Source organism: Nerophis ophidion, linkage group LG08 (genome assembly GCF_033978795.1).
Source record: "Nerophis ophidion isolate RoL-2023_Sa linkage group LG08, RoL_Noph_v1.0, whole genome shotgun sequence".
Taxonomy (NCBI): Eukaryota; Metazoa; Chordata; class Actinopteri; order Syngnathiformes; family Syngnathidae; genus Nerophis; species Nerophis ophidion.
The window spans coordinates 43,862,554-43,884,510 of record NC_084618.1 but is presented as its reverse complement, the minus strand read 5'-3'; the positions used below and the strand labels follow the sequence as shown (position 1 = coordinate 43,884,510).

The 21,957-nt window shown below is 40.6% G+C and overlaps 1 protein-coding gene across 1 annotated transcript in view; it reads left to right on the top strand.

Annotated features, from left to right (window-relative positions):
* The window catches only part of LOC133557816 (dynein axonemal heavy chain 9-like), a 363,451-nt gene that overhangs the window by 116,308 nt on the left and 225,186 nt on the right, over positions 1–21,957 (top strand). Inside the window, exons 25-29 of the mRNA XM_061908637.1 lie at positions 489–651; positions 878–1,001; positions 5,633–5,775; positions 17,679–17,840; positions 17,917–18,150. Of these exons, the coding sequence (XP_061764621.1) occupies positions 489–651; positions 878–1,001; positions 5,633–5,775; positions 17,679–17,840; positions 17,917–18,150 (826 nt within the window). The remainder of the gene's footprint in view (positions 1–488; positions 652–877; positions 1,002–5,632; positions 5,776–17,678; positions 17,841–17,916; positions 18,151–21,957) is intronic.

The following is a 21,957-nucleotide window of genomic DNA, read 5'->3' as shown; positions in this document are numbered from 1 at the left end:
CTCAATTACTCTATGAACGATGCTCATGCTCCAAGTACCTCGATACTGGCTATGTTAATAGTGAATGTATAGATAATAACAGACAATATACCTATCCTTTACAACTAAATGACCCAAAAATCAGTCAGAAGCTGTGCAAAACCATTGGTTTCAGAAAACAAAGCCAGTTTTTATGTATTTATTGTATGTCATTTTGGAGAAACATGTCGCTAGACTTAAGAGGTTGAAGACACTGAGGTAGTCTCTCATTTGATGCTTCCCAAACCAAACCAGTGGTTTGTAATGTTTGTGCTTATATATATGAATGACTGATGATGAAAGATGAAATGTGTAAGTCCAAAGAAAAAAGACAGAAATGTCCCATTGTGGCTTTGCACTTTGCTGTTTGCCTCAAAAGTCAGGTCGCCTTTAGAGTATACCTCCTCCTTGCTGTTTATCTTCCACTTCCACGGATTCTTGACTGTGACTGTCTGCACCTCCGCATGCAGCTGCCGTATAAATCGAATCCTGGAGTCTCCGCGGGGTAACGCACTGCTGGTTGGAGTAGGCGGCAGTGGCAAGCAGAGTCTGACCCGACTGGCTGCCTTCATCTCCAATCTAGAGGTTTTCCAGATCACTTTAAGAAAAGGATACAGCATCACTGACCTCAAAGTAAGCACCGAATTACACAACACAGGATGTCACAATGGAAGTTTATACATGAGGTGCATTTATGGCTCCCATTCTTTCAAATGGAATCATAATCTTTTCAGTATAGATACACTATACTTGTTATTCACATAGCATTCTTGCCGATATAACAAAACAATGTTTCGGCCCGCTGCGGCAAAATCTCATTATGTGTGTCACTCTAACACTGTGTCTTTCTCTCACCCAGATTGACCTGGCTTCACTCTACATCAAAGCTGGCGTGAAGAATATTGGCACTGTGTTCCTAATGACTGATGCCCAAGTGGCAGATGAGAGGTTCCTCGTTCTGGTCAACGATCTGTTGGCATCGGGTAACAACAGGCTTCACTAATTATACTGTCTGTCACGTTTTGTGGAAGAGAAACGCTTACGCGTTGACACAGCCAAAAAACAACTGCTGCCATTTGATCTAGGACCATATAGAATATACTGTAACGGAAGGACAGAAAACATTCATTGTAGATTTCTAACTTTTCAGACATGTAGCAATAGCCTCTTCCGCATAGGAAACCTATCGTGTTTTCCCCCTTGTTGTTTGATACTCGTGTTAAACATTTGGTAGTGAACCCAATTTGTAGTTTTGGTTCGCTCTGTACGCTGTTGTACAGTATTTTTTTAAAAGTGGGGTAGTATTGACATCAATGTGTGCCAGACTTACTGACATGGGCACCATCCATCCATCAATTTCCTACCGCTTGTCCCTTTTGGGATTGCGGGGGGTGCTGGAGCCTATCTCAGCTGCATTCGGGCGGAAGGTGTCAATGTAAATGCACTCGGCTGGACTACGCCACTGCTGTGCTTCAGAAGCTGTATCGCTGTGCGCTGCTCTGCTGTCGACAACATTTTCACAGTGTTAGTACTTTGAGCTATGAGCCCGAGGGTCTGTGGACTGCCTGGAGAGGCTCCGGGAGAGGGATCTGGAGAGACTATGGGCCCAAAACACAGAGCTCCTGCAGAATGAGGACAGGTGTCACCATTGACTATGGAACTCTTGCTGGTCTCGGGGACTTCATTGAGGTCCAAAATCAGTCAGGGCTTTTTTTTTCCATATCTGGACTTGAGTTGCTGAGAAATCAGTGGCCTTGTGAAAAGAGCGAGATTGGTAGCTTGTGAGTTCCAACCCCGGCAGAGTCATACCAAAGACTATAAAAATGGGACCCATTAACTCCCTGCTAAGCACTCAGCATCAAGGGTTGGAATTGGGGGTTAAATCACCAAAATGATTCCTGAGCGCGGCCACCGCTGCTGCTCGCTGCTCCCCTCACCTCCCAGGGAGTGGAACAAGGTGATAGGTCAAATGCAGAGGGTAATTTCACCACACCTAGTGTGTGTGTGTGACTATCAGTTGTACTTTAACTTCAACTTTAGTTGTGTTTTTGTTTTGTAAAGACAACATGACATTTCTTTTCATTTGTCCTTTTCTGGTTTCTAAAATGACAAATTGTTTGACAGTGCACTTGGACTCAGCAGCCACTCACTCCCCAAGCTTGTGGATTTACATGTACAGTTTTGGGCTGTGGGGTTAATTACACAGGTTATTTTGGCTAGATGTAGAAAATACAAGGAAAGGGATGATGCTCTACAAAGCTTTCTGTGCTGGTAATCGTGTATAGCTGCTCTATAGAGTCCAAAAACAAACATCTGTGTGACAATCTGTCACTTTATTTCTGTTGATTTTCGTAATTTTGTATTTACTTCCTGTTCAGTGCTCTTACTTTGTTGTATTTCCTGTTTTATTCACGAGCACTGTTGTTTTTCTCTTTTCGTTGATTGGCAGCGGTTCACACCTGCTGTCAATCAAACTACTGCCTATTTATGTTTCACTCGAGCACTCCTCAGTGCTCGAAGATAAAAATCTATGTTTGGAAATGTTACTATGCAAGACTACTTTCTGTTTATTTGTTTCTTATGAGTATCAAATTGTTTTTACCTTCACTCAATTCTCTCCTGGACTCTTGCATCCACGGGGTCACACAACTGCAGCCATGCGACATCCCAACAATTTGGATAATAAGTGCCCATTTGTTTTGTGTTGAGTTTCAACTCAGAACTTTTTGAATGTGTCACTCTGACAAAAGTAATAGACCAAAATACAAATGTCCACTGCAAAGAATGCTGGTTTTCAGTAGGATGTTTATACTGTGTGTTCAACATGGCGTACTGTTGTCCAGCATGATGTGGTGCCATATCATGAGAATTGTGTGGTTTTAATTTATACATGGTTGCATTCCTCCTCCATATTGTGAATGATCGGGTATGAGAATTTTAAGAGATTTTTATGACATCTTGCATAAGTGCTCATGTCATAACTTTAGGAATTCTCTATAAGCTTGTCCAGCGGAAACCTTTCTTCTGTTTGTTGCAGCCAAAAAGGGGATGCTAAAGACTGTTCCATTGCTCCAGTCACTTCAACGACAGCTGTTTTAACAAAGCACATTTTGACGCTGGATTTTCAATTATTCATCCAATTATATCCAATTCTATGTATGTTTGCAGATAACCATTTACACGTAACTAGATGAGGCGGGCCTTTGTTTATGCAGCCGTGAGTGGTTGCGAGGGGTGGGGGGCTGGAACCGACCGTAGACTCCTGACCAATTGAAACAGAGTAGACCTGATCAGACGAGGAGGCTATGGAAAAAGAGGGTTTTAGTGAAGAGGAGAAGAATAAAGATTTGCCCTGTAAACAACCTTGAGATTTATTGAGTATTTTATTGAAAGAAACTTACTATAGTGCCCCACTTAAATCCAATATCATGAATAAGCCCTTGAATTGAGCAGGACAGAGCCCCTTTAAAATGGAAGCTTTTATTTTCATTGCCATTGCTTGCTCTTCCATTATCCTTTTGGTCGTAATGACATCTTTAATACAAGGGCACCTGAATTAATTTTCTTAACATATAGTAGTTATTTTTTTATTTCAGGTGTTCAGATCCTTATCTACTAACATCACAAACAACACGCTCAAAACCGCGTGTGCAAACTATAGAAATGGGTGTACTATTAGTAACCCTAAGCTTTGCGTTTGCATTTGTTTTAGTACACGCAAACCTTTAGTAGTTCAGGAACTCACAATAAATTTGATGGATATAATAAACAGAGTAAAATATTTGCTGTATGTGTTTGAATTTCATAACATGTTAATCATTTTGATAATTATTGGCTATAAATAATAAAACTTGTTTTAAAAATTCAGTAGTTGGTAAACTTTAAAAGGTTGTCACAATTTTAATATTTTAAATTGCCAACTTGTACTGGAATCAGCAAATGAACAGCACACATTTCCTAAGTCATTACCTGGTCTTGCAGTCTGAATAGAACTCCTGAAATCAAATACATTTTGTATTATATTGTATTTTACTGAGGCGCCTTTGTTTATTCTTCTCAGTTTTAAGTGCTTTTTTGGCTATGTCAGTTTAATCTGTGAGTTTTTGTTTTTATTGCAGTTTGATCACCATTTGTTTTTCAACATATACCAGTGCATAGTGACACTTAAAATGTGATAAATTGTGTACTTTTCAGCTTTGTGCTTGACTTAATCTCATTAAGTACCCAAGTAATGTATGGGAAGCTTTTTGGAGTGGTTGTCATGTGACAGACATGTGACTACCCAAATTATGCCTTCCCCAAAATGTCAGTGACAAGTGAACACTAGCTAATTTGTAAAATTATGTTTTAAAGCCATTTAACAATTATATTGCTTTAGTAGTGTGTCAAGTCTTACAATTACATACTTTTTATTGTTTCTTAATTGAATGAAAACAGATAGATAATTATTAATATTGGGCATTCAGCCTTAAAATTGCAATGAAACTTGGCTTGCTGTATTAGTCACAATAGCAAAAATGCTAGTATCAATATGTCATGATATGCTCTTTGTTTCAATTTAAAATACATACGTGTTACTAAGCACAGTGAAACTGTCAAATAACGAATACCTCTACAATGAACAATCTAACATATATGTATCATCTCTAATATGAATTTACATATTTTAGATAACAATTACCATTCTATGGGCAGCACTCTGGAAGAGAGGTTAGTGCGTCTGCCTCACAATACGAAGGTTTTGGGTTCAATCCTGCGCTCAGGATATTTCTGTGTGGAGTTTGCATGTTCTCCCTATGACTGCGTGGGTTTCCTCGGGGTACTCCGGCTTCCTCTCACCTCCAAAGACATGCACCTGGGGATAGGTTGATTGGCAACACTAAATTGGCCCTAGTGTGTGAATGTGAGTGTGAATGTTGTCTGTCTATCTGTGTTGGCCCTGCGATGAGATGGCGACTTGTCCAGGGTGTACCCCGCCTTCCGGCCTAATGCAGCTGGGATAGGGTCCAGCACCCCCATGATCCTGAACGGGACAAGCGGTAGAAAATGGATGGATGGATGGATGGACCATTTATTGTGTTCCACTGGGTATGTTGATTATTTGCACTCCAAATGTATTTGGATTCTAATAGGATAGGTTGATTGGCAACACTAAATTGGCCCTAGTGTTTGAATGTGAGTGTGAATGTTGTCTGTCTATCTGTGTTGCCCTGCGATGAGGTGGCGTGGTGACTTGTCCAGGGTGTACCCCAGCTTCCGCCCGATTGTAGCTGAGATAGGCGCCAGCGCCCCCCCGCGACCCCAAAAGGGAATAAGCGGTAGTAGAAAATGGATGGATAGGATGAAGTATTTTTAGCGATCATTTTCAGCCAGAATATACCCAATCAAAACAGAAAAAAATGACAACTAAGTGTATTAACACTTCTGCTCTTTAGCCTTGAGATCCAGAGAAGCAAAGACGGCTCTAAATGGGTATGGATACTTTTGTTGTCAAACGCTGAGATGCAAAGAAGAAAACAAAGCTCTAACTGATAGCCGACAGGAAAAAAATCGAACAACAACTGAAAGAGTAGTTCTAGCAGTAAAATGCATTCTCATTATGTTCCCATTCAAGGGGAGATTCCGGACCTATTCCCAGACGATGAGGTGGAGAACATCATTGGCAGCATGAGGCCAGAGGTGCGCAGCTCAGGATTGATGGATACAAGAGAAAACTGCTGGAAGTTCTTCATCGATCGCATTCGAAGACAGCTCAAGGTGAACTTATCAGATACACGCACACACACACACAGTCCAAAGAGCAGTATGTTCTGTTCTGTTCACAGCTAATGATCCAGAGAAAGTTGTTTTTAGTGGCTATGTAAGTTTGCCATTATTTTTTTTTCACAAAAGTGCACTTCAGTTTGATCCTCATCTCCTACTAATATAGCTACAGTGTGCCGATTCCCACCCCACGCCTTGATACAAAACACTGTCATCATTAGATAAACATCTGGCTTCATGATTAAGCTTTCTCCAGACAATTTCCTTTAAATGACTTTACAAAGGTGGTGTACTGTCATAAATCACTGATATGAGTGGAAACATGCGCAGTTCAGCTGTAGATAATTTAGGTTTAGCTGTTTTGTTCCCTTCGGAATCTTAGGAACTCTCAGGGGGATTCCTTTTCCTGACATTATTACCATCCATATCCACAACCCTGCATTTCCCTGCTCTGTAGATCACAAGGGTGGAGAATGAATAAATAAGGAAGACAATCCCATGAGTATTGTGGGATCACGCCAGAAAATGATCTCTCTGGATTAATGTGTGGGATGTATGCCGTTCCAGGTTCTGACGTTTTGTGATTACGTAGGCACTCCTATAAATGATTGATAGTGTACGTTGAAAAAAAGATATGTACGTGTGGCGGACAAATATGAGTGTCACATCTCGCTACACTGGGGAAGGAGAACATTCCTTGTATTTTCAGTACGGCAGTCAAACGATTCAAATATTTAATTGCGATTAATCACAGTTTATTCAAAGTTACCGTATTTTTAGGACTATAAGGCGCTCCTAAAATCCTTTTGTTTTTGTCAAAAATCGACAGTGTGCCTTATACCCAAGGCTCTTAATGTCCGGAATAATTCTGGTTTTGCTTACCAACCTCAAAGATATGTTATTTGGTAACAGAGCGACAGGTGATTAGATAACAAGGCCCAGGTGGGCCTTCTACGCACCTGTCGCTGCAGGCCCGCAGGCCACGCCCCCTCCACAGTTAGCTTCAGAATAACAATGTTATTACAAAGAATAAGAGACCTATTATACTCTAGAAATGTTGGTCTTACTTAAAAAATGCATGTGTTTAGTTGTGTTCAGTGTTAAAAAAATATATTATATGGCTCTTACGGAAATATATTTTAAAATATTTGGCTTTTTGGCTCTCTCAGCCAAAAAGGTTCCCGACCCCTGCTTTACAGGATAAGAAATTTAAATATAAAACAGTTCAAAGTAATAATATAAAATACAGGAAATATAAAAGCAGTACATTGTAAAATACATAATAGGCTTTTGAAGGTAGGAAATTCTGAGAATAAATGACCGCCCACAAAACGGCGCATCCTGAAGTGTCGGTCAGATAGCGACTTAAAGATGGTCTGTAAAACATAATCAATGCAACATTTTGACCAAATATTCACCATTACATGTTATGTAGACCACAAATAATTGTTTAAAATTAAAAAAAAAATATATATATAATATGACCCCTTTAATGCGCCTTATAGTTCTGTGTGCCTTTGGTATGAAAATAGACCCACTCATCGGCAGTGCGCCTAATAATACAGTGTGCTCTATGGGCTGAAATGTACGGTAACTCAAAATAATCCTGATCAGTCACGGATAGGTACAGTTTTTCATCATTAATAAATGTACCCTGGACAGATAATTTTCAAGTTTCTCTGACCATGATCAGACAATTATTTTTGCTCCAGTGAAATGTTTTTTTACATTAAGCTTTTTTAAACAGTTTAACACAACATGGACATAAACATGCTATACAATAACAATGAAAAAAATTACTTGTAATGCGTTGATGTCTTGCCAAAATAATCCTGATTAGTCATGGATAGGTACAGTTTTTCATCATTAATAAATGTACCCTGGACAGATCATTTTCAAGTCTCTTTGAACATGATCGGACAATTATTTTTGCTCCAACAAAATGTTTTTTTTACATTAAGCTTTTTTAAACAGCTTAACACAACATGGACATAAACACGCTATACAATAACAATAAAAAAATACTTGTAGTGCGTTGATGTCTTGCCTGATTTTGTATTTGCAGGGATAAGGAATATTTATTCCTGCTGTAGAAGCACTTGCATTCAGGGGAGGAGCAACACTCCCATGTTTCGATATCAATTTCACACATTAATAACACAAAATGTGGATTGTTACGATCGTGTTTTGATTGTCAAAGATGTTTGGTAATGTAATCTGTGATATTTCCACCTGAATAAATATTCTGTACATTACATGTTGTAGAAGTTAATAGTGTTCATATAACAGCATGACAATATTTTAACCTTATTTAGCCATTATTAAAGTCCAATATTTAAGTTTCACTTCTTCCCACTCCTTTTTTGATTTAAGAAAAAAAAAGATGTATTCTATTTCTATACTTTACAGTAATGTTATTGGGATTATTTCCTTTTTTCAAATTATTCAATTTGCTTTGTTTTAACATATCCAAAATAAACTACTACTGCTATTACTAATAATAATAATAATAATTAGCATTTGTCTTCTATTCCAAATGTTAATCATTCTGTAATTGTGGAATATCAATCAGAACAGGTTATAAAATAATATACACTTTATTTGAATCTGGCAAAAAACATTTATTTATGTAGAAATATCACAGATTACTTTACAAAACACCTTTGACAAAGCATGATTAAACTGTTAGAAGATTTTTCATTTTGTTATGGTAGTTAAACTGAATTTGACACTACGGCATAGTGCGATTGGGAAAGTGGCTGTGCCAGCAACCTGAGGGTTCCTGGTTCGATCCCCAGCTTGTACCAACCTAGTCATGTTTGTCGTGTCCCTTAGCAAGACACGTCGCACTTGCTCCTGATGGGTCGTGGTTAGGGCCTTCCATGCAGGCAGCTCCCGCCGTCAGTGTGTGAATGTGTGTGTGAATGGGTGAATGTGGAAATAGTGTCAAAGCGCTTTGAGTACCTTGAAGGTAGAAAAGCGATTTACAAATATAACCCATTGACAATTTATTGTGAAGCTGGAAGTATGAGATTGGTATGAGATGCAGGTTCTTGGCTTGTTTTGACAGTTTAAAAGTGACACAAAAAATGGTCTAGACTTCTTGCTTACTGTCTTTCTTTTCTGCTAAGCTTGTATTCCATCCTACTATAGCAGTTAGCGTAACAATCTTAATTTTATGATATCAATGCACTCAACCTTAATTCAAACACGAAAGTAAAGCTCCACCTCTCTGCCAGCAGCAAAGCGCACCAGCACACTTTTGCTCTAATGATGTTGTCTCACGGCGATCAAAGATAGAATAGTCTTGTCAGGAGAATTACTTTTTTTTGACGCTCAACTAATTCCACATTTTTCATTCCATTCCAACCTCTTCCAACACAAAAATGTTTAGTTCATTCAGAACATGGATGCTATCTACTCGCAGCACACAAAAATTCCCACAATTCCGGCACTAATAAGGTTTCCCCCGTAACATCCCTATTATAAATCAATCTATGATGTTTAGTTCTTTTCCCACATTTTTCTGTCGAGTCAAACCATTCCAATTGAAAACATTTAATAATCTTAGTTGTGCACAAGATATTCAGGTAAAATCCTTTGCACATTTCTATTAACTTCAGCCCATTAAAAAAAGTAAAGTACAAAACCCGTTTTCATATGAGTTGGGAAATTGTGTTAGATGTAAATATTAAGTTAAAGTTAAAAAGTTAAAGTACAAATGATTGTCACGCACACTCTTGGTGTGGCGAAATTATTCTCTGCATTTGACCCATCCCCCTTGATCCCCCCTGGGAGGTGAGGGGAGCAGTGGGCAGCAGCGGTACCGCGCCCGGGAATCATGTTTGGTGATTTAACCCCCAATTCTAACCCTTAATGCTGAGTGCCAAGCAGGGAGGTAATGAGTCCCATTTTTATAGTCTTTGGTATGACTCGGCCGGGGTTTGAACTCACAACCTACCGATTTCAGGGCGGACACTCTAACCACTAGGCCAAATATAAATGGAATACAATGATTTGCGAATCATTTTCAACCCATATTCAGTTGAATATGCTACAAAGAGAACATGTTTGATGTTCAAACTGATAAACATTTTTTTTTTTGCAAATAATTATTAACTTTAGAATTTGATGCCAGCAACACGTGACAAAGAAGTTGGGAAAGGTGGCAATAAATACTGATAAAGTTGAGAAATGCTCATCAAACTCTTATATGGAATATCCCACAGAAGTGCAGGCTACTTGGGAACAGTTGGGGGCCCCAATTGGGTATAAACGCAGCTTCCATGAAATGATAAGTAATTCACAAACAAGGATGGGGCGAGGGTCACCACTTTGTAAGCAAATTGTTGAACAGTTTTAGAACAACATTTCTCAACGAGCTATTGCAAGGAATTTAGGGATTTTACCATCTACGGTCCGTAAAATCATCAAAAAGTTCAGAGAATCTAGAGAAAGCGAGGATATTACGGACTTTTGATCCCTCAGGCGGTACTGCATCAAAAACCGGCATCAGTGTGTAAAGGATATCACCACATGGGCTCAGGAACAATTCATAAAACCACTGTCAGTAACTACAGTTGGTCACTACATCTGTAACTGCAAGTTAAAACTACTATGCAAAGCCAAACCCATTTATCAACAATATCCTGAAAGGCCGCCGGCTTGGCTGGGCCCGAGCTCACCTAAAATGGACTGATGCAAAGTGGTGAGGTGTTCTGTGGTCTGACGAGTCCACATTTCAAATTATATTTGGAAAGAGAAGATGTGGTGTCATCCAGAACAAAGAGAAAAATAACCATTCAGATTGTTATTGGCGCAAAGTTCGAAAGCCAGCCTTTGTGAGGGTATGGGGGTGTATTTGTGCCCAAAGCATGGGTAACTTACACATCTGTGAAGGCACCATTAATGCTGAATGGTCCATACTGGTTTTGGAGCAGCATATGTTTTCATTCAAGCAACGTTATCATGGACGCCCCTGCTTATTTCAGCAAGACAATGCCAAGCCACGTGTTACAACAGGGTGGTTTCGTAGTAAAAGAGTGCAGGTACTTTCCTGGCCCGCCTGCAGTCCAGACATGTCTCCCATCAAAAATGTGTGGCGCATTATGAAGCGAAAAATACGACAGCAGAGACCCCGGACTTTTGAACGACTAACGCTCTATGTAGGAGCCATTTTAGGCATCCTTATTTTTGTGTTGGCATTACTTTCTTTTGTCACTAGGTGGTGGGCTTTTTGATTGAGCAGTGCAGGGTTGAAGGCATATATAGGAGCACAGGTGAGCTGATTAGGGAGGACTCAGGTTTGGGAGCACAAACCGTTCTTACCACAACAGTAGACAACAACAGCAGACAAGAGCACACAGCAACAGGCAGGAAAGACAGGAGAACATATGGCACAATGTCACTACAATAATCCATGGTATGTTTCATTCACCCTGCAAGTTTATTAATAAATATGCGTTAACTGGACTTCTGACTGGACCTCACTTCGGTGCAATGTTTGCTGCTGCGTAGGATCACTCCCTCAAACCTGTTGAGTAGTGACAATAAATTAGAACATTTAAAGGTGAAGATTGCCACTACATCTCAAGTAAGAACGGTGCTCTTCGAGTGAAAAGGACAACAAGAAGAACACTGAAGGACATCAAAAAGCCGCAAGAGGACGAATTGTGCCACGGCCACGCTGCTACTCATCAGCCAGGGTGATTGGAAACACCTGCCAGCTCTATAGGGTGAGTTGTGAGGAGCTGAAAGCAGCACAAGGGAGAGACTTGGTCAATTATGTCTGGTGGCAAAGATGATGTACAGCCACAAGGTGGCAAAAATGTGGATCCTGAAAGGGAAAATGTACAATATTCTGAAAAGGAAAAAAGAGCCATAAAGTATACTGCCAAAGGCTTGGAAATGAAAGTTGACAATTATCATAAAGCAATAGGAGCATGTGTTAAAAAAGCTGCTAAAATAAGGGACACAATGAAACAACTCATGCATTCAAATGAAAATGATGAAAATGCAAATGCTGTAAGAGGTTACTTGGATAAATTGATTCATATGTGTGGAAAGGCAAGGGAGAATCATTCCTCATTGATTGCCTTACCATTGCCTGAAGAGGAACTTGATAGAAAAAATGACTGGTTTCAAGAAAAGATTAAGATACTAGAAGGTTTCATAAAACTTGTGCATGAATGGTTATAAGAAGTGAAAAAGCTAACCACACACGACACTGCCCCTGTGGGAGAGGAGTCACAATTGCATCCTTCTCAAACACATGGCTCAGTTGAAACGCAATTCCAAGATGAAATGCATGTCCCACTTGCCCATGATGAACACTTATGTGTTACACTTTCTGATATTGGAGCCCAGGACAGTGCATCGAATGTCTCAATCACACGCAACTCCATAACATCGAGAACCTCTTCTACCTCATCTGCTCGCATTCGAGCCCAGGCCGAAAAGGCTGCTCTCATGGCAGAGGTTGCTGCATTGGAGAAAAAACATCAAATTGAATCACAACAAAGAATTCAACAGGAACAATTCGCAAAACAACAAGAATAATTCGCAAAACAAGAACAATTCGCAAAACAACAGGAACAACTCAGAATGGAAAAGGAAAAGTTGGAATTGGAAACCAAGCTGGCAGCAGCAAATGCAAGGGAGCAAGTTTTCGCAACCATGGGATCTGGGGAAGGATCAAGAGTGTCAAGAATGAGCTCTGAATCACACAAGGGAGCTGCTGCTCCAAAGAAAACAATGCCCCTCTCTGACACACAGGTTGTGAAGCCAAAACAATTCATATATGAAAAGTACACCAAAGCTCATTACATGACTCCAGACGGGCTGCTCTCTCTTTAATGCAAACTGACAATGTATCAAAATCAACTATGCAAATGGAAAATGTGTCGAATACAACTGGGCAAAGTAATCATACTCACATGAAAAAAGATGATGTTAAAGGTCATACAGTTCACACTACACTGTCACAAAATGCCATCAAACAAGATCACATTCTTGATTTACTAAAAGGACAACATGATTTCAATGCCTTATTGGTTAAGCAGAATGTCCATTCCTCTTTACCATCAAGAGACGTACCTGTTTTTGATGGAGATCCGTTTCAGTATGAAACCTTTATAAGGGCATTTGAATATGGAGGGGAGAAAAGGTGTGAAACCTATGACTGTTTGCATTACCTCGAACAATATACTAGAGGGCATCCAAAAGAGCTGGTTCAAAGTTGCCAACATTTGCCTCCATCCCCGGGCTACCAGAAGGCAAGACAGCTACTCAAAGAACATTTTGGTAATTAATATCATATTGCAACAGCATATATGGAAAAGGCTTTTTCCTGGGGAACAATTCAATTGGAGGATGTAAAAGGATTGAGAGCATTTTCTCTATTCCTCAGAAGTTGTTCCAATGCAATGGGAAGTCTGGCCTATATGGAAGAAATGAATGTTGTTTCTAATATGAGGACCATCATCCTAAAGCTTCCATACAAGCTCAGAGAGCAGTGGAGGAACAAGGCCTGTGACCTACAGGAGAAGCAAGGCCATCGTGCCATTTTCCCAGACCTTGTAAACTTTATTGAAAAACAAGTCAAAATACTCTCTGATCCACTGTTTGGTAACATTCAGGACACTAAGCAATCAACTGTCAAAACCTCATCCGTCCCTAAGCCAAGAGTAAATTCAAGTCCAAGGAGCAGCTTTGCAACATTAATACCCATAGAAACTGTGGAGTCAAATGAAGGAAAAAGGAATGTGATTGTCAAATCTCACAGTTGTCTGTTCTGCAAGAAGATTGATCACACACTGGAGTGCTGTCCACAATTCAAGAGGAAGAAGCACAAAGAAAAAATAGACTTCTTAAAGAAAAAAGGAGTCTGTTTTGGCTGTCTGAAAATAGGACATTTAAGTCGAGATTGCAGAAATCGTCTATTATGTGAAATCTGTAAACAACAACATCCACAAATACTCCACATTGAAAAGACAGAACAAACTCAAACCAAATCAATCGGAATCAATACTGTTGTCCCACCTCCCAAGCATACTTGTGGTCATATTGGGGCCGGGGATGACTCCACCATCTACTCCATTGTACCTGTACAAGTCAAAAGCAACAAGAGAGACACAGTGTTACAAACGTATGCATTTTTGGATCATGGAAGCACCTCCACATTCTGCACAGAAAAACTGATGCAAAAACTGAACATTACAGGACAAAGAAAAACCATCTTTCTCAAAACCATGAATCAAGTGAAACCCGAAACCAGCTACCACATCACTGGACTGGAAATAGCCAGGATAAATACAAATGACTGTATTCAATTGCCTGATGTATTTACACACAAAACTATGCCAGTTTCACCACACAATATTCCAAAACAGCAGGATTTGAAACACTGGCCATATCTAAACAATATCAAATTACCTGAAATTGACTCTGACATCGACCTCCTCATTGGCACGGATGCCTCTAAGGTACTGGAACCCTGGGAGGTGGTCAATAGCCAGGAGGACGGGCCATATGCAATGAGGACCCTATTGTGATGGGTCATTTATGGTCATTTAATAGGAGATGACACCAGCAGGCATAATGGCTGTCCTGTTGCTGATGTCAATAGAATATATATTCTAAACCTCGAGGAGAAATGCTTTGCCTACGACAAGATGGAGAAAACCAAGACACGTCTCCAGCAAGAGTTGAACGACGTAATAGATCACGACCAACTTCGACGAACTGTCACAAATCTGGAGAAGAAGCAGAAGAAGTTTGACCGGATGATGGTGGAAGAGAAAAACATATCTGCACGCTATGCAAAGGAGCAAGATCGGGCTGAAGTCGAGGCCCGTGAGAAAGAAACCCGTACACTGTCTTGGATCCGTGAGCTGGAAACTCTGATGGATCTAAAAGACGAGGTGGACCGCAACAACAAACTGCTTCGGGCTGAAATGGAGGATCTGGTGTCATCCAAAGATGATGTTGGAAAGAGTGTGCACGAGCTGGAGAAGTCCAAGCGTGCCATGGATCAGCAGCTGGAGGAGATGAAAACACAGCTTGAGGAACTAGAAGATGAGTTGCAGGCCACGGAAGATGCCAAGCTGCGTCTGGAGGTCAACATGCAGGCCATGAAGGCCCAGTATGAGCGGGACCTGTCCGGACGTGATGAGATGGGTGAGGAGAAGAAGAGGTCTCTGATCAAGCAGGTCCGCGAAATGGAAATGGAGCTGGAGGATGAGCGCAAGCAGCGTTCTGGTGTTGTTGCTACATGTAAAAAACTGGACATGGCCAACAAGCACCGTGAGGAAGCCCTCAAACAACTGAAGAAACAGCAGGCCCAGATGAAATAACTTATCAGGGGACTGGATGACACGCGCATGTCTCGAGAGGAAATTATGGCCCAGAGTAAGGAGTCTGAGAAGAAGTTAAAGGGTATGGAAGCTGATATGCTCCAAATGCAGGAGGAGGTGGCTGCTGCAGAACGAGCCAAGCGACAGGCTCAGCTGGAGAGAGACGAGTTGCAGGATGAGATGAACAATCAGGCCACCAAGAATGCTCAAATCGCAAAGGAGAGGAGACGTTTGGAGGCACGTATCGCTCAGCTGGAAGAGGAGCAGTGCAACATGGAGCTGGTTAAAGACAGCCTGAAGAAGTCCATGCTGCAGACTAATCAGATGAACGTGGAGCTGACCTCAGATTGCAGCTCTTTTCAGCGTGTGGAAGGCACCCACGCCCAGCTGGAGCGTCAGAACAAGCTGCTGAAGCTCAAGCTGCAGGAGCTGGAAGGAGCGGTGAAGTCCAAGTACAAGGCCAACATGGCCACCCTTGAGGGCAAGCTTGCTCAGCTAGAGGAGCAGCTGGACATCGAGACCAGGGAGCGGCAAGGTGCCACCAAGCTTGTGAGGCGAACTGAGAAAAAAACGATAGAGCTGGTTCTGCAGGTGGATGATGAGAGACGCAACACCGAGCAGTACAAAGACCAGGCAGACAAGTTGAACTCTCGCATGAAGCAGATGAAGCGGCAGCTGGAGGAGGCTCAGAGGGCAAACACCTACCGAAGGAAGCTGCAGAGGGAGCTGGAGGATGCCACAGAGTCAGCAGACGCCATGACTCGTGAAGTCAGCACCCTCAAGAGCAAGCATCCGACCAACCCAAATATTGTCTACATAATGAAGATTCAAGATTAATGAACTAGAAATGCCAACATATTTTTATTTTTAAATTATGGGAAAAAAAGAACGAAATTTGAAAAAAAAGAAAAAAAAATGAGAAGAAGAATCGTGTAAAAGTGAATTTGAATGGCTCCCTTTCAAGTAATTGTTACAGTGTAAACAATTAGGGGCCGGTGTGTAGGAGCCATTTTAGGCATCCTTATTTTTGTGTTGGCATTACTTTCTTTTGTCACTAGGTGGTGGGCTTTTTGATTGAGCAGTGCAGGGTTGAAGGCATATATAGGAGCACAGGTGAGCTGATTAGGGAGGACTCAGGTGTGGGAGCACAAACCGTTCTTACCACAACAGCAGACAACAACAGCAGACAACAGCACACAGCAACAGGCAGGAAAGACAGGAGAACATATGGCACAATGTCACTACAATAATCCATGGTATGTTTCATTCACCCTGCAAGTTTATTAATAAATATGCGTTAACTGGAATTCTGACTGGACCTCACTTCAATGCAATGTTTGCTGCTGCGTAGGATCACTCCCTCAAACCTGTTGAGTAGTGACAACAAATTAGAACATTTAAAGGTGAAGATTGCCACTACACTCTACATAAAACAAGAATGGGAAAGAATTCCACTTTCAAAGCTTCAACAGTTAGTTTCCTCAGTTCCTAAACGTTTATTGAGTGTTGTTAAATGAAAAGGTGATGTACCACAGTGATGAACATGCCCTTTCCCAACTACTTTGGCACATGTTGCAGCCATGAAATTGTAAATTAATAATTATTTGCAAAAAAAAAAAAAAAGTTTATGAGCTTGAACATTAGATATCTTGTCTTTGTAGTGCATTCAACTGAATATGGGTTGAAAGGGATTTGCAAATCATTGTATTCCGTTTATATTTACATCCAACACAATTTCCCAACTTATATGGAAACAGGGTTTGTACTTGGTAGTCTGATGTAACTTTTTAAGAACTTTTGAGCTTCAATTGTCCGTCTTACTTTTACAAAAAGTCTGAAATAATGATGCCTGTTCATTAATATGCAAATACATCACTTGCACATTTTTCAACAGCCTGATTTGAATACACTTTCAAGAATTCTGAGGTTTGGTGAAAATGCAAAAGCATAGATTAGCAAGAATTATATTACATTTGTCAAAAGCTTTCTGGAAATGTTGATGGAAAGAGGCAATCGGTACAAAAAAAATGTCAATAAATGGGCAGATTGTGGACTTTGTCTCAGTCCCTCATTCTTCAAACCATGACTAAAACTATAAAACAAATGCAACATTCATACTCATGCTTGTTTATGTGCATAAACAAGCTATTATTTTGAATTAGAACTGTAGGTTTTCTTTGCAGTTATCTAAGTTGGCAAAGGTCAAAAGGTTATATGAGTTTGCTGTCTGCATGTGTGCATGCTGGAGCGTACGGTTGGGGCACTCAACAAACCAGTTGCCTTCAATCAGTCGTTTAATGTGCCAACCTGCTGGAATGTTTATTTGCTTAATGATGTTTATACAGATAATATCTTATGTATTGTTAAAAAAATTAAAAGTGTGTTTTGGTTGTTGAGAAGTGCTAATCATTACAAGATTTTTCCTTATATAGAATGTGTGTGTGTGTGTGTGTGTGTGTGTGTGTGTGTGTGTGTGTGTGTGTGTGTGTGTGTGTGTGTGTGTGTGTGCGTGCGTGCGTGCGTGCGTTTTTAAATGAATGGTAGGTTGCTCTGTGTTTCTCTCCGGTTGGTAGTAAGCTGAGGTGCCGTAGCAGGAAGTTTCCAGCGGTGGTGAACTTTACAGCTATCGTCTGGTTCCATGAATGGCCGCAGGAGGCGTTGGAGTCAGTCAGCCTCAAGTTTCTGCAGGAAGTGGATAATATCGACGTGAGAGATGCTCACATTGGAATATGCATAAACTGTTGCTGTGCTACTAAAACTTTGGTGCTTGTAATCCATGCAGCCGGAAGTGAAGGAGTCTGTCAGTAAATTTATGGCACACGTCCACATGAGTGTCAACCAGACATCAAAGGAGTGCCTAGCCGTGGAGCGGCGCTACAACTACACCACGCCAAAGTCTTTCCTGGAACAGATAAAACTGTACCGCAGTCTGCTGGGACAGAGGTGTAAAGACCTTAGCAACAAGATCGAACGGCTGGAGAATGGCTTGCAGAAACTCAGCTGCACTGCTGCTCAGGTTCCTTTCACGTTTTTTACCTTCGTGTTTACCTTTATATTTCACCTTAAAAACTCTTTACCTTACTTTTTTGAGTTTCATTTTTTATGTTTGACTTTACATGTTTAAAGATAGGTTTTTTGACCTCCTCAATTGTGACATAGGGTCTGATCTACTAAGAATCAAATGCAAACTATGAAATTGCATGTACTTGTAGTGGGCGTTATGGGTGTGATCCACTAAGGCTGTGTGCAATTGATAACTGGTGCAGACCGCCATATTTAAATGAGGTTTTTGAATGAACTATGCAGCTTTCACCATGGAGGCACTCATTTACTGCACATCCATTTGTAATGGGCATTTTAGACGCAGGAACCCAATTGTTTGTGCGCCAAATGTGTGCTCATGGAAGATCCTGGCACCAAATAACCCAGGAAATGCATATTGCAATAGTTTTTTCTTATAGGTGATATGTAAATATCATCTCTTTTGCTTGGCAAGAGACACCAACACACATCAATTAATTAATAATAAGCCCCTTAAAGCAGTGGTCCCAAACATGCGGCCCGCGGGCCAATTGCGGCCCGCAAGACGTTATTATGTGGCCCGCACTTTGATATGAGAATTTAATGTTGGTGCGGCCCGCGAGTTTAATATGAACGGCGCTTGACAGAGTCATACTTGCCCATGTCCCCAATTTTCCCGGGAGACCACTAAATTTCAGAATGCCAATTCTCTCGAAGCCCCTGTCCACCTATACCGTATCAAGAGTATTCAGGGAGTGCCATAATGGCACTGCCTCTAGCGCCCTCTACATCCTGAACTGGCAGCGGGCAAGCCCAGTGATATGTTGCATCTGGCCATGCTAGACGCACGTAAGTTATTGCAGGATATATTTGATCAACAGCTACACAGGTCACACTGAGGGTGGCCGTAAAAAAAAGTTTAACACTGTTACAAATATGTGCCAGACTGTGAACCCACACCAAACAAGAATGACAAACACATTTTGGGAGAACATCTGCATCGTAACACAACATAAACACACCAAAACAATTACCCAGAATCCCATGCAGCCCTGACTCTTCCGGGCTACAATATACACACCCCCGCTACCACAAATCCCCCCACCCCACCCACCCTACTTGCGTCGGTTGAGGTGTTGTATATTGTAGCCAGGGAGAGTCAGGGCTGCAAAGTGTTCTGGGTATGTGTTCTCTTGTGTTTAAGTTGTGTTAGGGTGCGGAAATTCTCCCAAAAGGGGTTTGTCATTCTTGTTTGGTGTCGGTTCACAGTGTGGGGCATATTTGTAACAGTGTTAATGTTGTTTATACGGCCACCCTCAGTGTGACCTGTATGGCTGTTGAACAAGTACAGTACGTCTTGCAGCCCCTGACGTTGTTCTGCACAAGTCTCACACAACATTTTACAGAGCCGACACATTAGTTGTGTGATGTAGGAGCATGCGCGATGACATGTAGTAGAGCAGTAGTCCTCTCCTAGGGGGTGCGCGAACCCCTGGAGGTACTTGAAGGTATGCCAAGGGGCAAGTGAGATTTATTATAAATGATAAATGGGTTGTATTTGTATAGCGCTTTTCTACCTTCAAGTTACTCAAAGCGCTTTGACACTACTTCCGCATTTACTCATTCACACACACATTCACACACTGATGGAGGGAGCTGCCATGCAAGGCGCTAACCAGCACCCATCAGGAGCAAGGGTAAAGTGTCTTGCTCATGACACAACGGACGTGACGAGGTTAGTACTAGGTGGGGATTGAACCAGGGACCCTCGGGTTGCGCACGGCTACTCTCCCACTGCGCCCGTAAAATTATTATAAAAATAACAGCAATTCATAAATCATTTTTAAATGTATTATTAGATAATACTTAAATTAAGTATAAATGTAATTTCATAAACTGTGAAAAAATTATCCAACAATCCAACAATCAGTGTTGACACCTTGACTTCCAAAGGACATGTTCCATAAATATTGATGTTAGAGATTTCTTTTTTTGTGAAGAAATGTTTAGAATTAAGTTCATGAATCCAGAAAAAAATTGAATATTACATCTTATTATGAATGCGCCTGTTACTACATTACATATATAGTTACAACGTGTAAATTAATCAAAAATGTAGGTGTTTAGAGGTTAGCCCTTTTTAGGCCGAATAGAGCGACTCCCATATGCTCCATTGTAAGCAGACTTTTGCTTGCTTTTATTTTGTAGTTAGAATCATTAAATAAAAAAACATACATGTGCTTGTCTTACATTAAGATTTTGAATTATAGGCATCTTTTACAATCCCCAAAGAGGGCGCTTTAAGTTGATGATTACTTCTATGTGTTTATTTTTCAACAAGTTTTTAGTTATTTTATATCTTTTTTTCTAAATAGTTAAAGAAAGACCACTACAAATGAGCAATATTTTGCACTGTTATACAATTTAATAAATCAGAAACTGATGACATAGTGCTGTATTTTACTTCTTTATCTCTTTTTTTTCAACCAGAAATGCTTTGCTCTGATTAGGGGGTACTTGAAATAAAAAAATGCTCACAGAGGGTACATCACTGAAAAAAGGTTGAGAACCTCTGGTGTAGAGGACGTTTAAGGCAGTGAGGTCACGGCAACCCTTAATAATGTTGTCCGGGTGAAAAGTGGGACAATTTCCGGAGAATGGTTGCACCGGTAGATTGTCAGGAGGGGCACTGAAATTCAGGAGTCTCCCGGAAAAATCGTGAGGGTTGGCAAGTAAGTTTCTAGGGCGGGATAGCCATTCATAGAAGATGAATTCATTAAAAAGTGCATGTTGGATTTTTTAAGAAATCTTTTCTTGCGGCCCAGCCTCACCCAGTTTCTGCATCCAGTGGCCTCCAGGTAAATTGAGTTTAAGACCCCTGCCTTAAAGCATCCAGCAGCTATAAAGATTATAAATTGATACTGCTGAAAAGACGATGTTTATTTTTTATTTTGATATACAAAAGTATGTTGATAAGAATACATAGTGCGATCAACTCTATTCTCACAGTTAGCACGTCCTTTCTAGATGGACTAAATAAAGATGCCAAACAGTGCTCGCAGAGTAGTTACAGTCTTGCTAAATCACACTGCGTGTCGTAAATAATTCTGTTTGCATTTTTTCCTCCTAGCATTGTCAGTGTTCTGATGATCAGCATATATTCTGCATATTCATGAAGAAAAACACGCTGAATGGATTGCGCTCCTTATTTTGCTCGCTTGAAGGGGAACTCTACTTTTTAGAAATTTTGCCTATAATTCACACTCTTTATGATAGACAAGAACACATATTTTTTGTAATGCATTCTAAATCGCAAATGGGAACCATTAAATAATTGCGTCTATTGAATTTATTTTTACAATAAAACCGAATAAATGACCATCCAAAAAGCCTAAACATTACCTGTATAATAACCAGATATTAGCGATATTGTTATTATAAGCGCTAACGTTAAGGACCTATTGCTGGTGAGCTGCTACATCGCCTCAAAGCTCATGAAAGTTAATTCCTGATCATAAATACTGCATGTCACCTTGATAGTAAAATGAGGTGGACATAAACTGACATGTTGGTAGACTGAGGGCCAGTTTAGACACGGAGATGGCGAGAAAGGCACGCAAAAGACATTGGTTTGCAACCAACCTTTCTGTAAACCATCGGGAGGACCTTCTTAATCAAAACGGAAATATATGAACATCCTAGCAGTTGGCATCTTCAAGACAGCAGCCAGTAAGTGATGTGTTATTATGTTTTTTGGCTCTCTTAAAGTCTGCAGTGAGTAATAGTCTGTGATGTTGTTTTA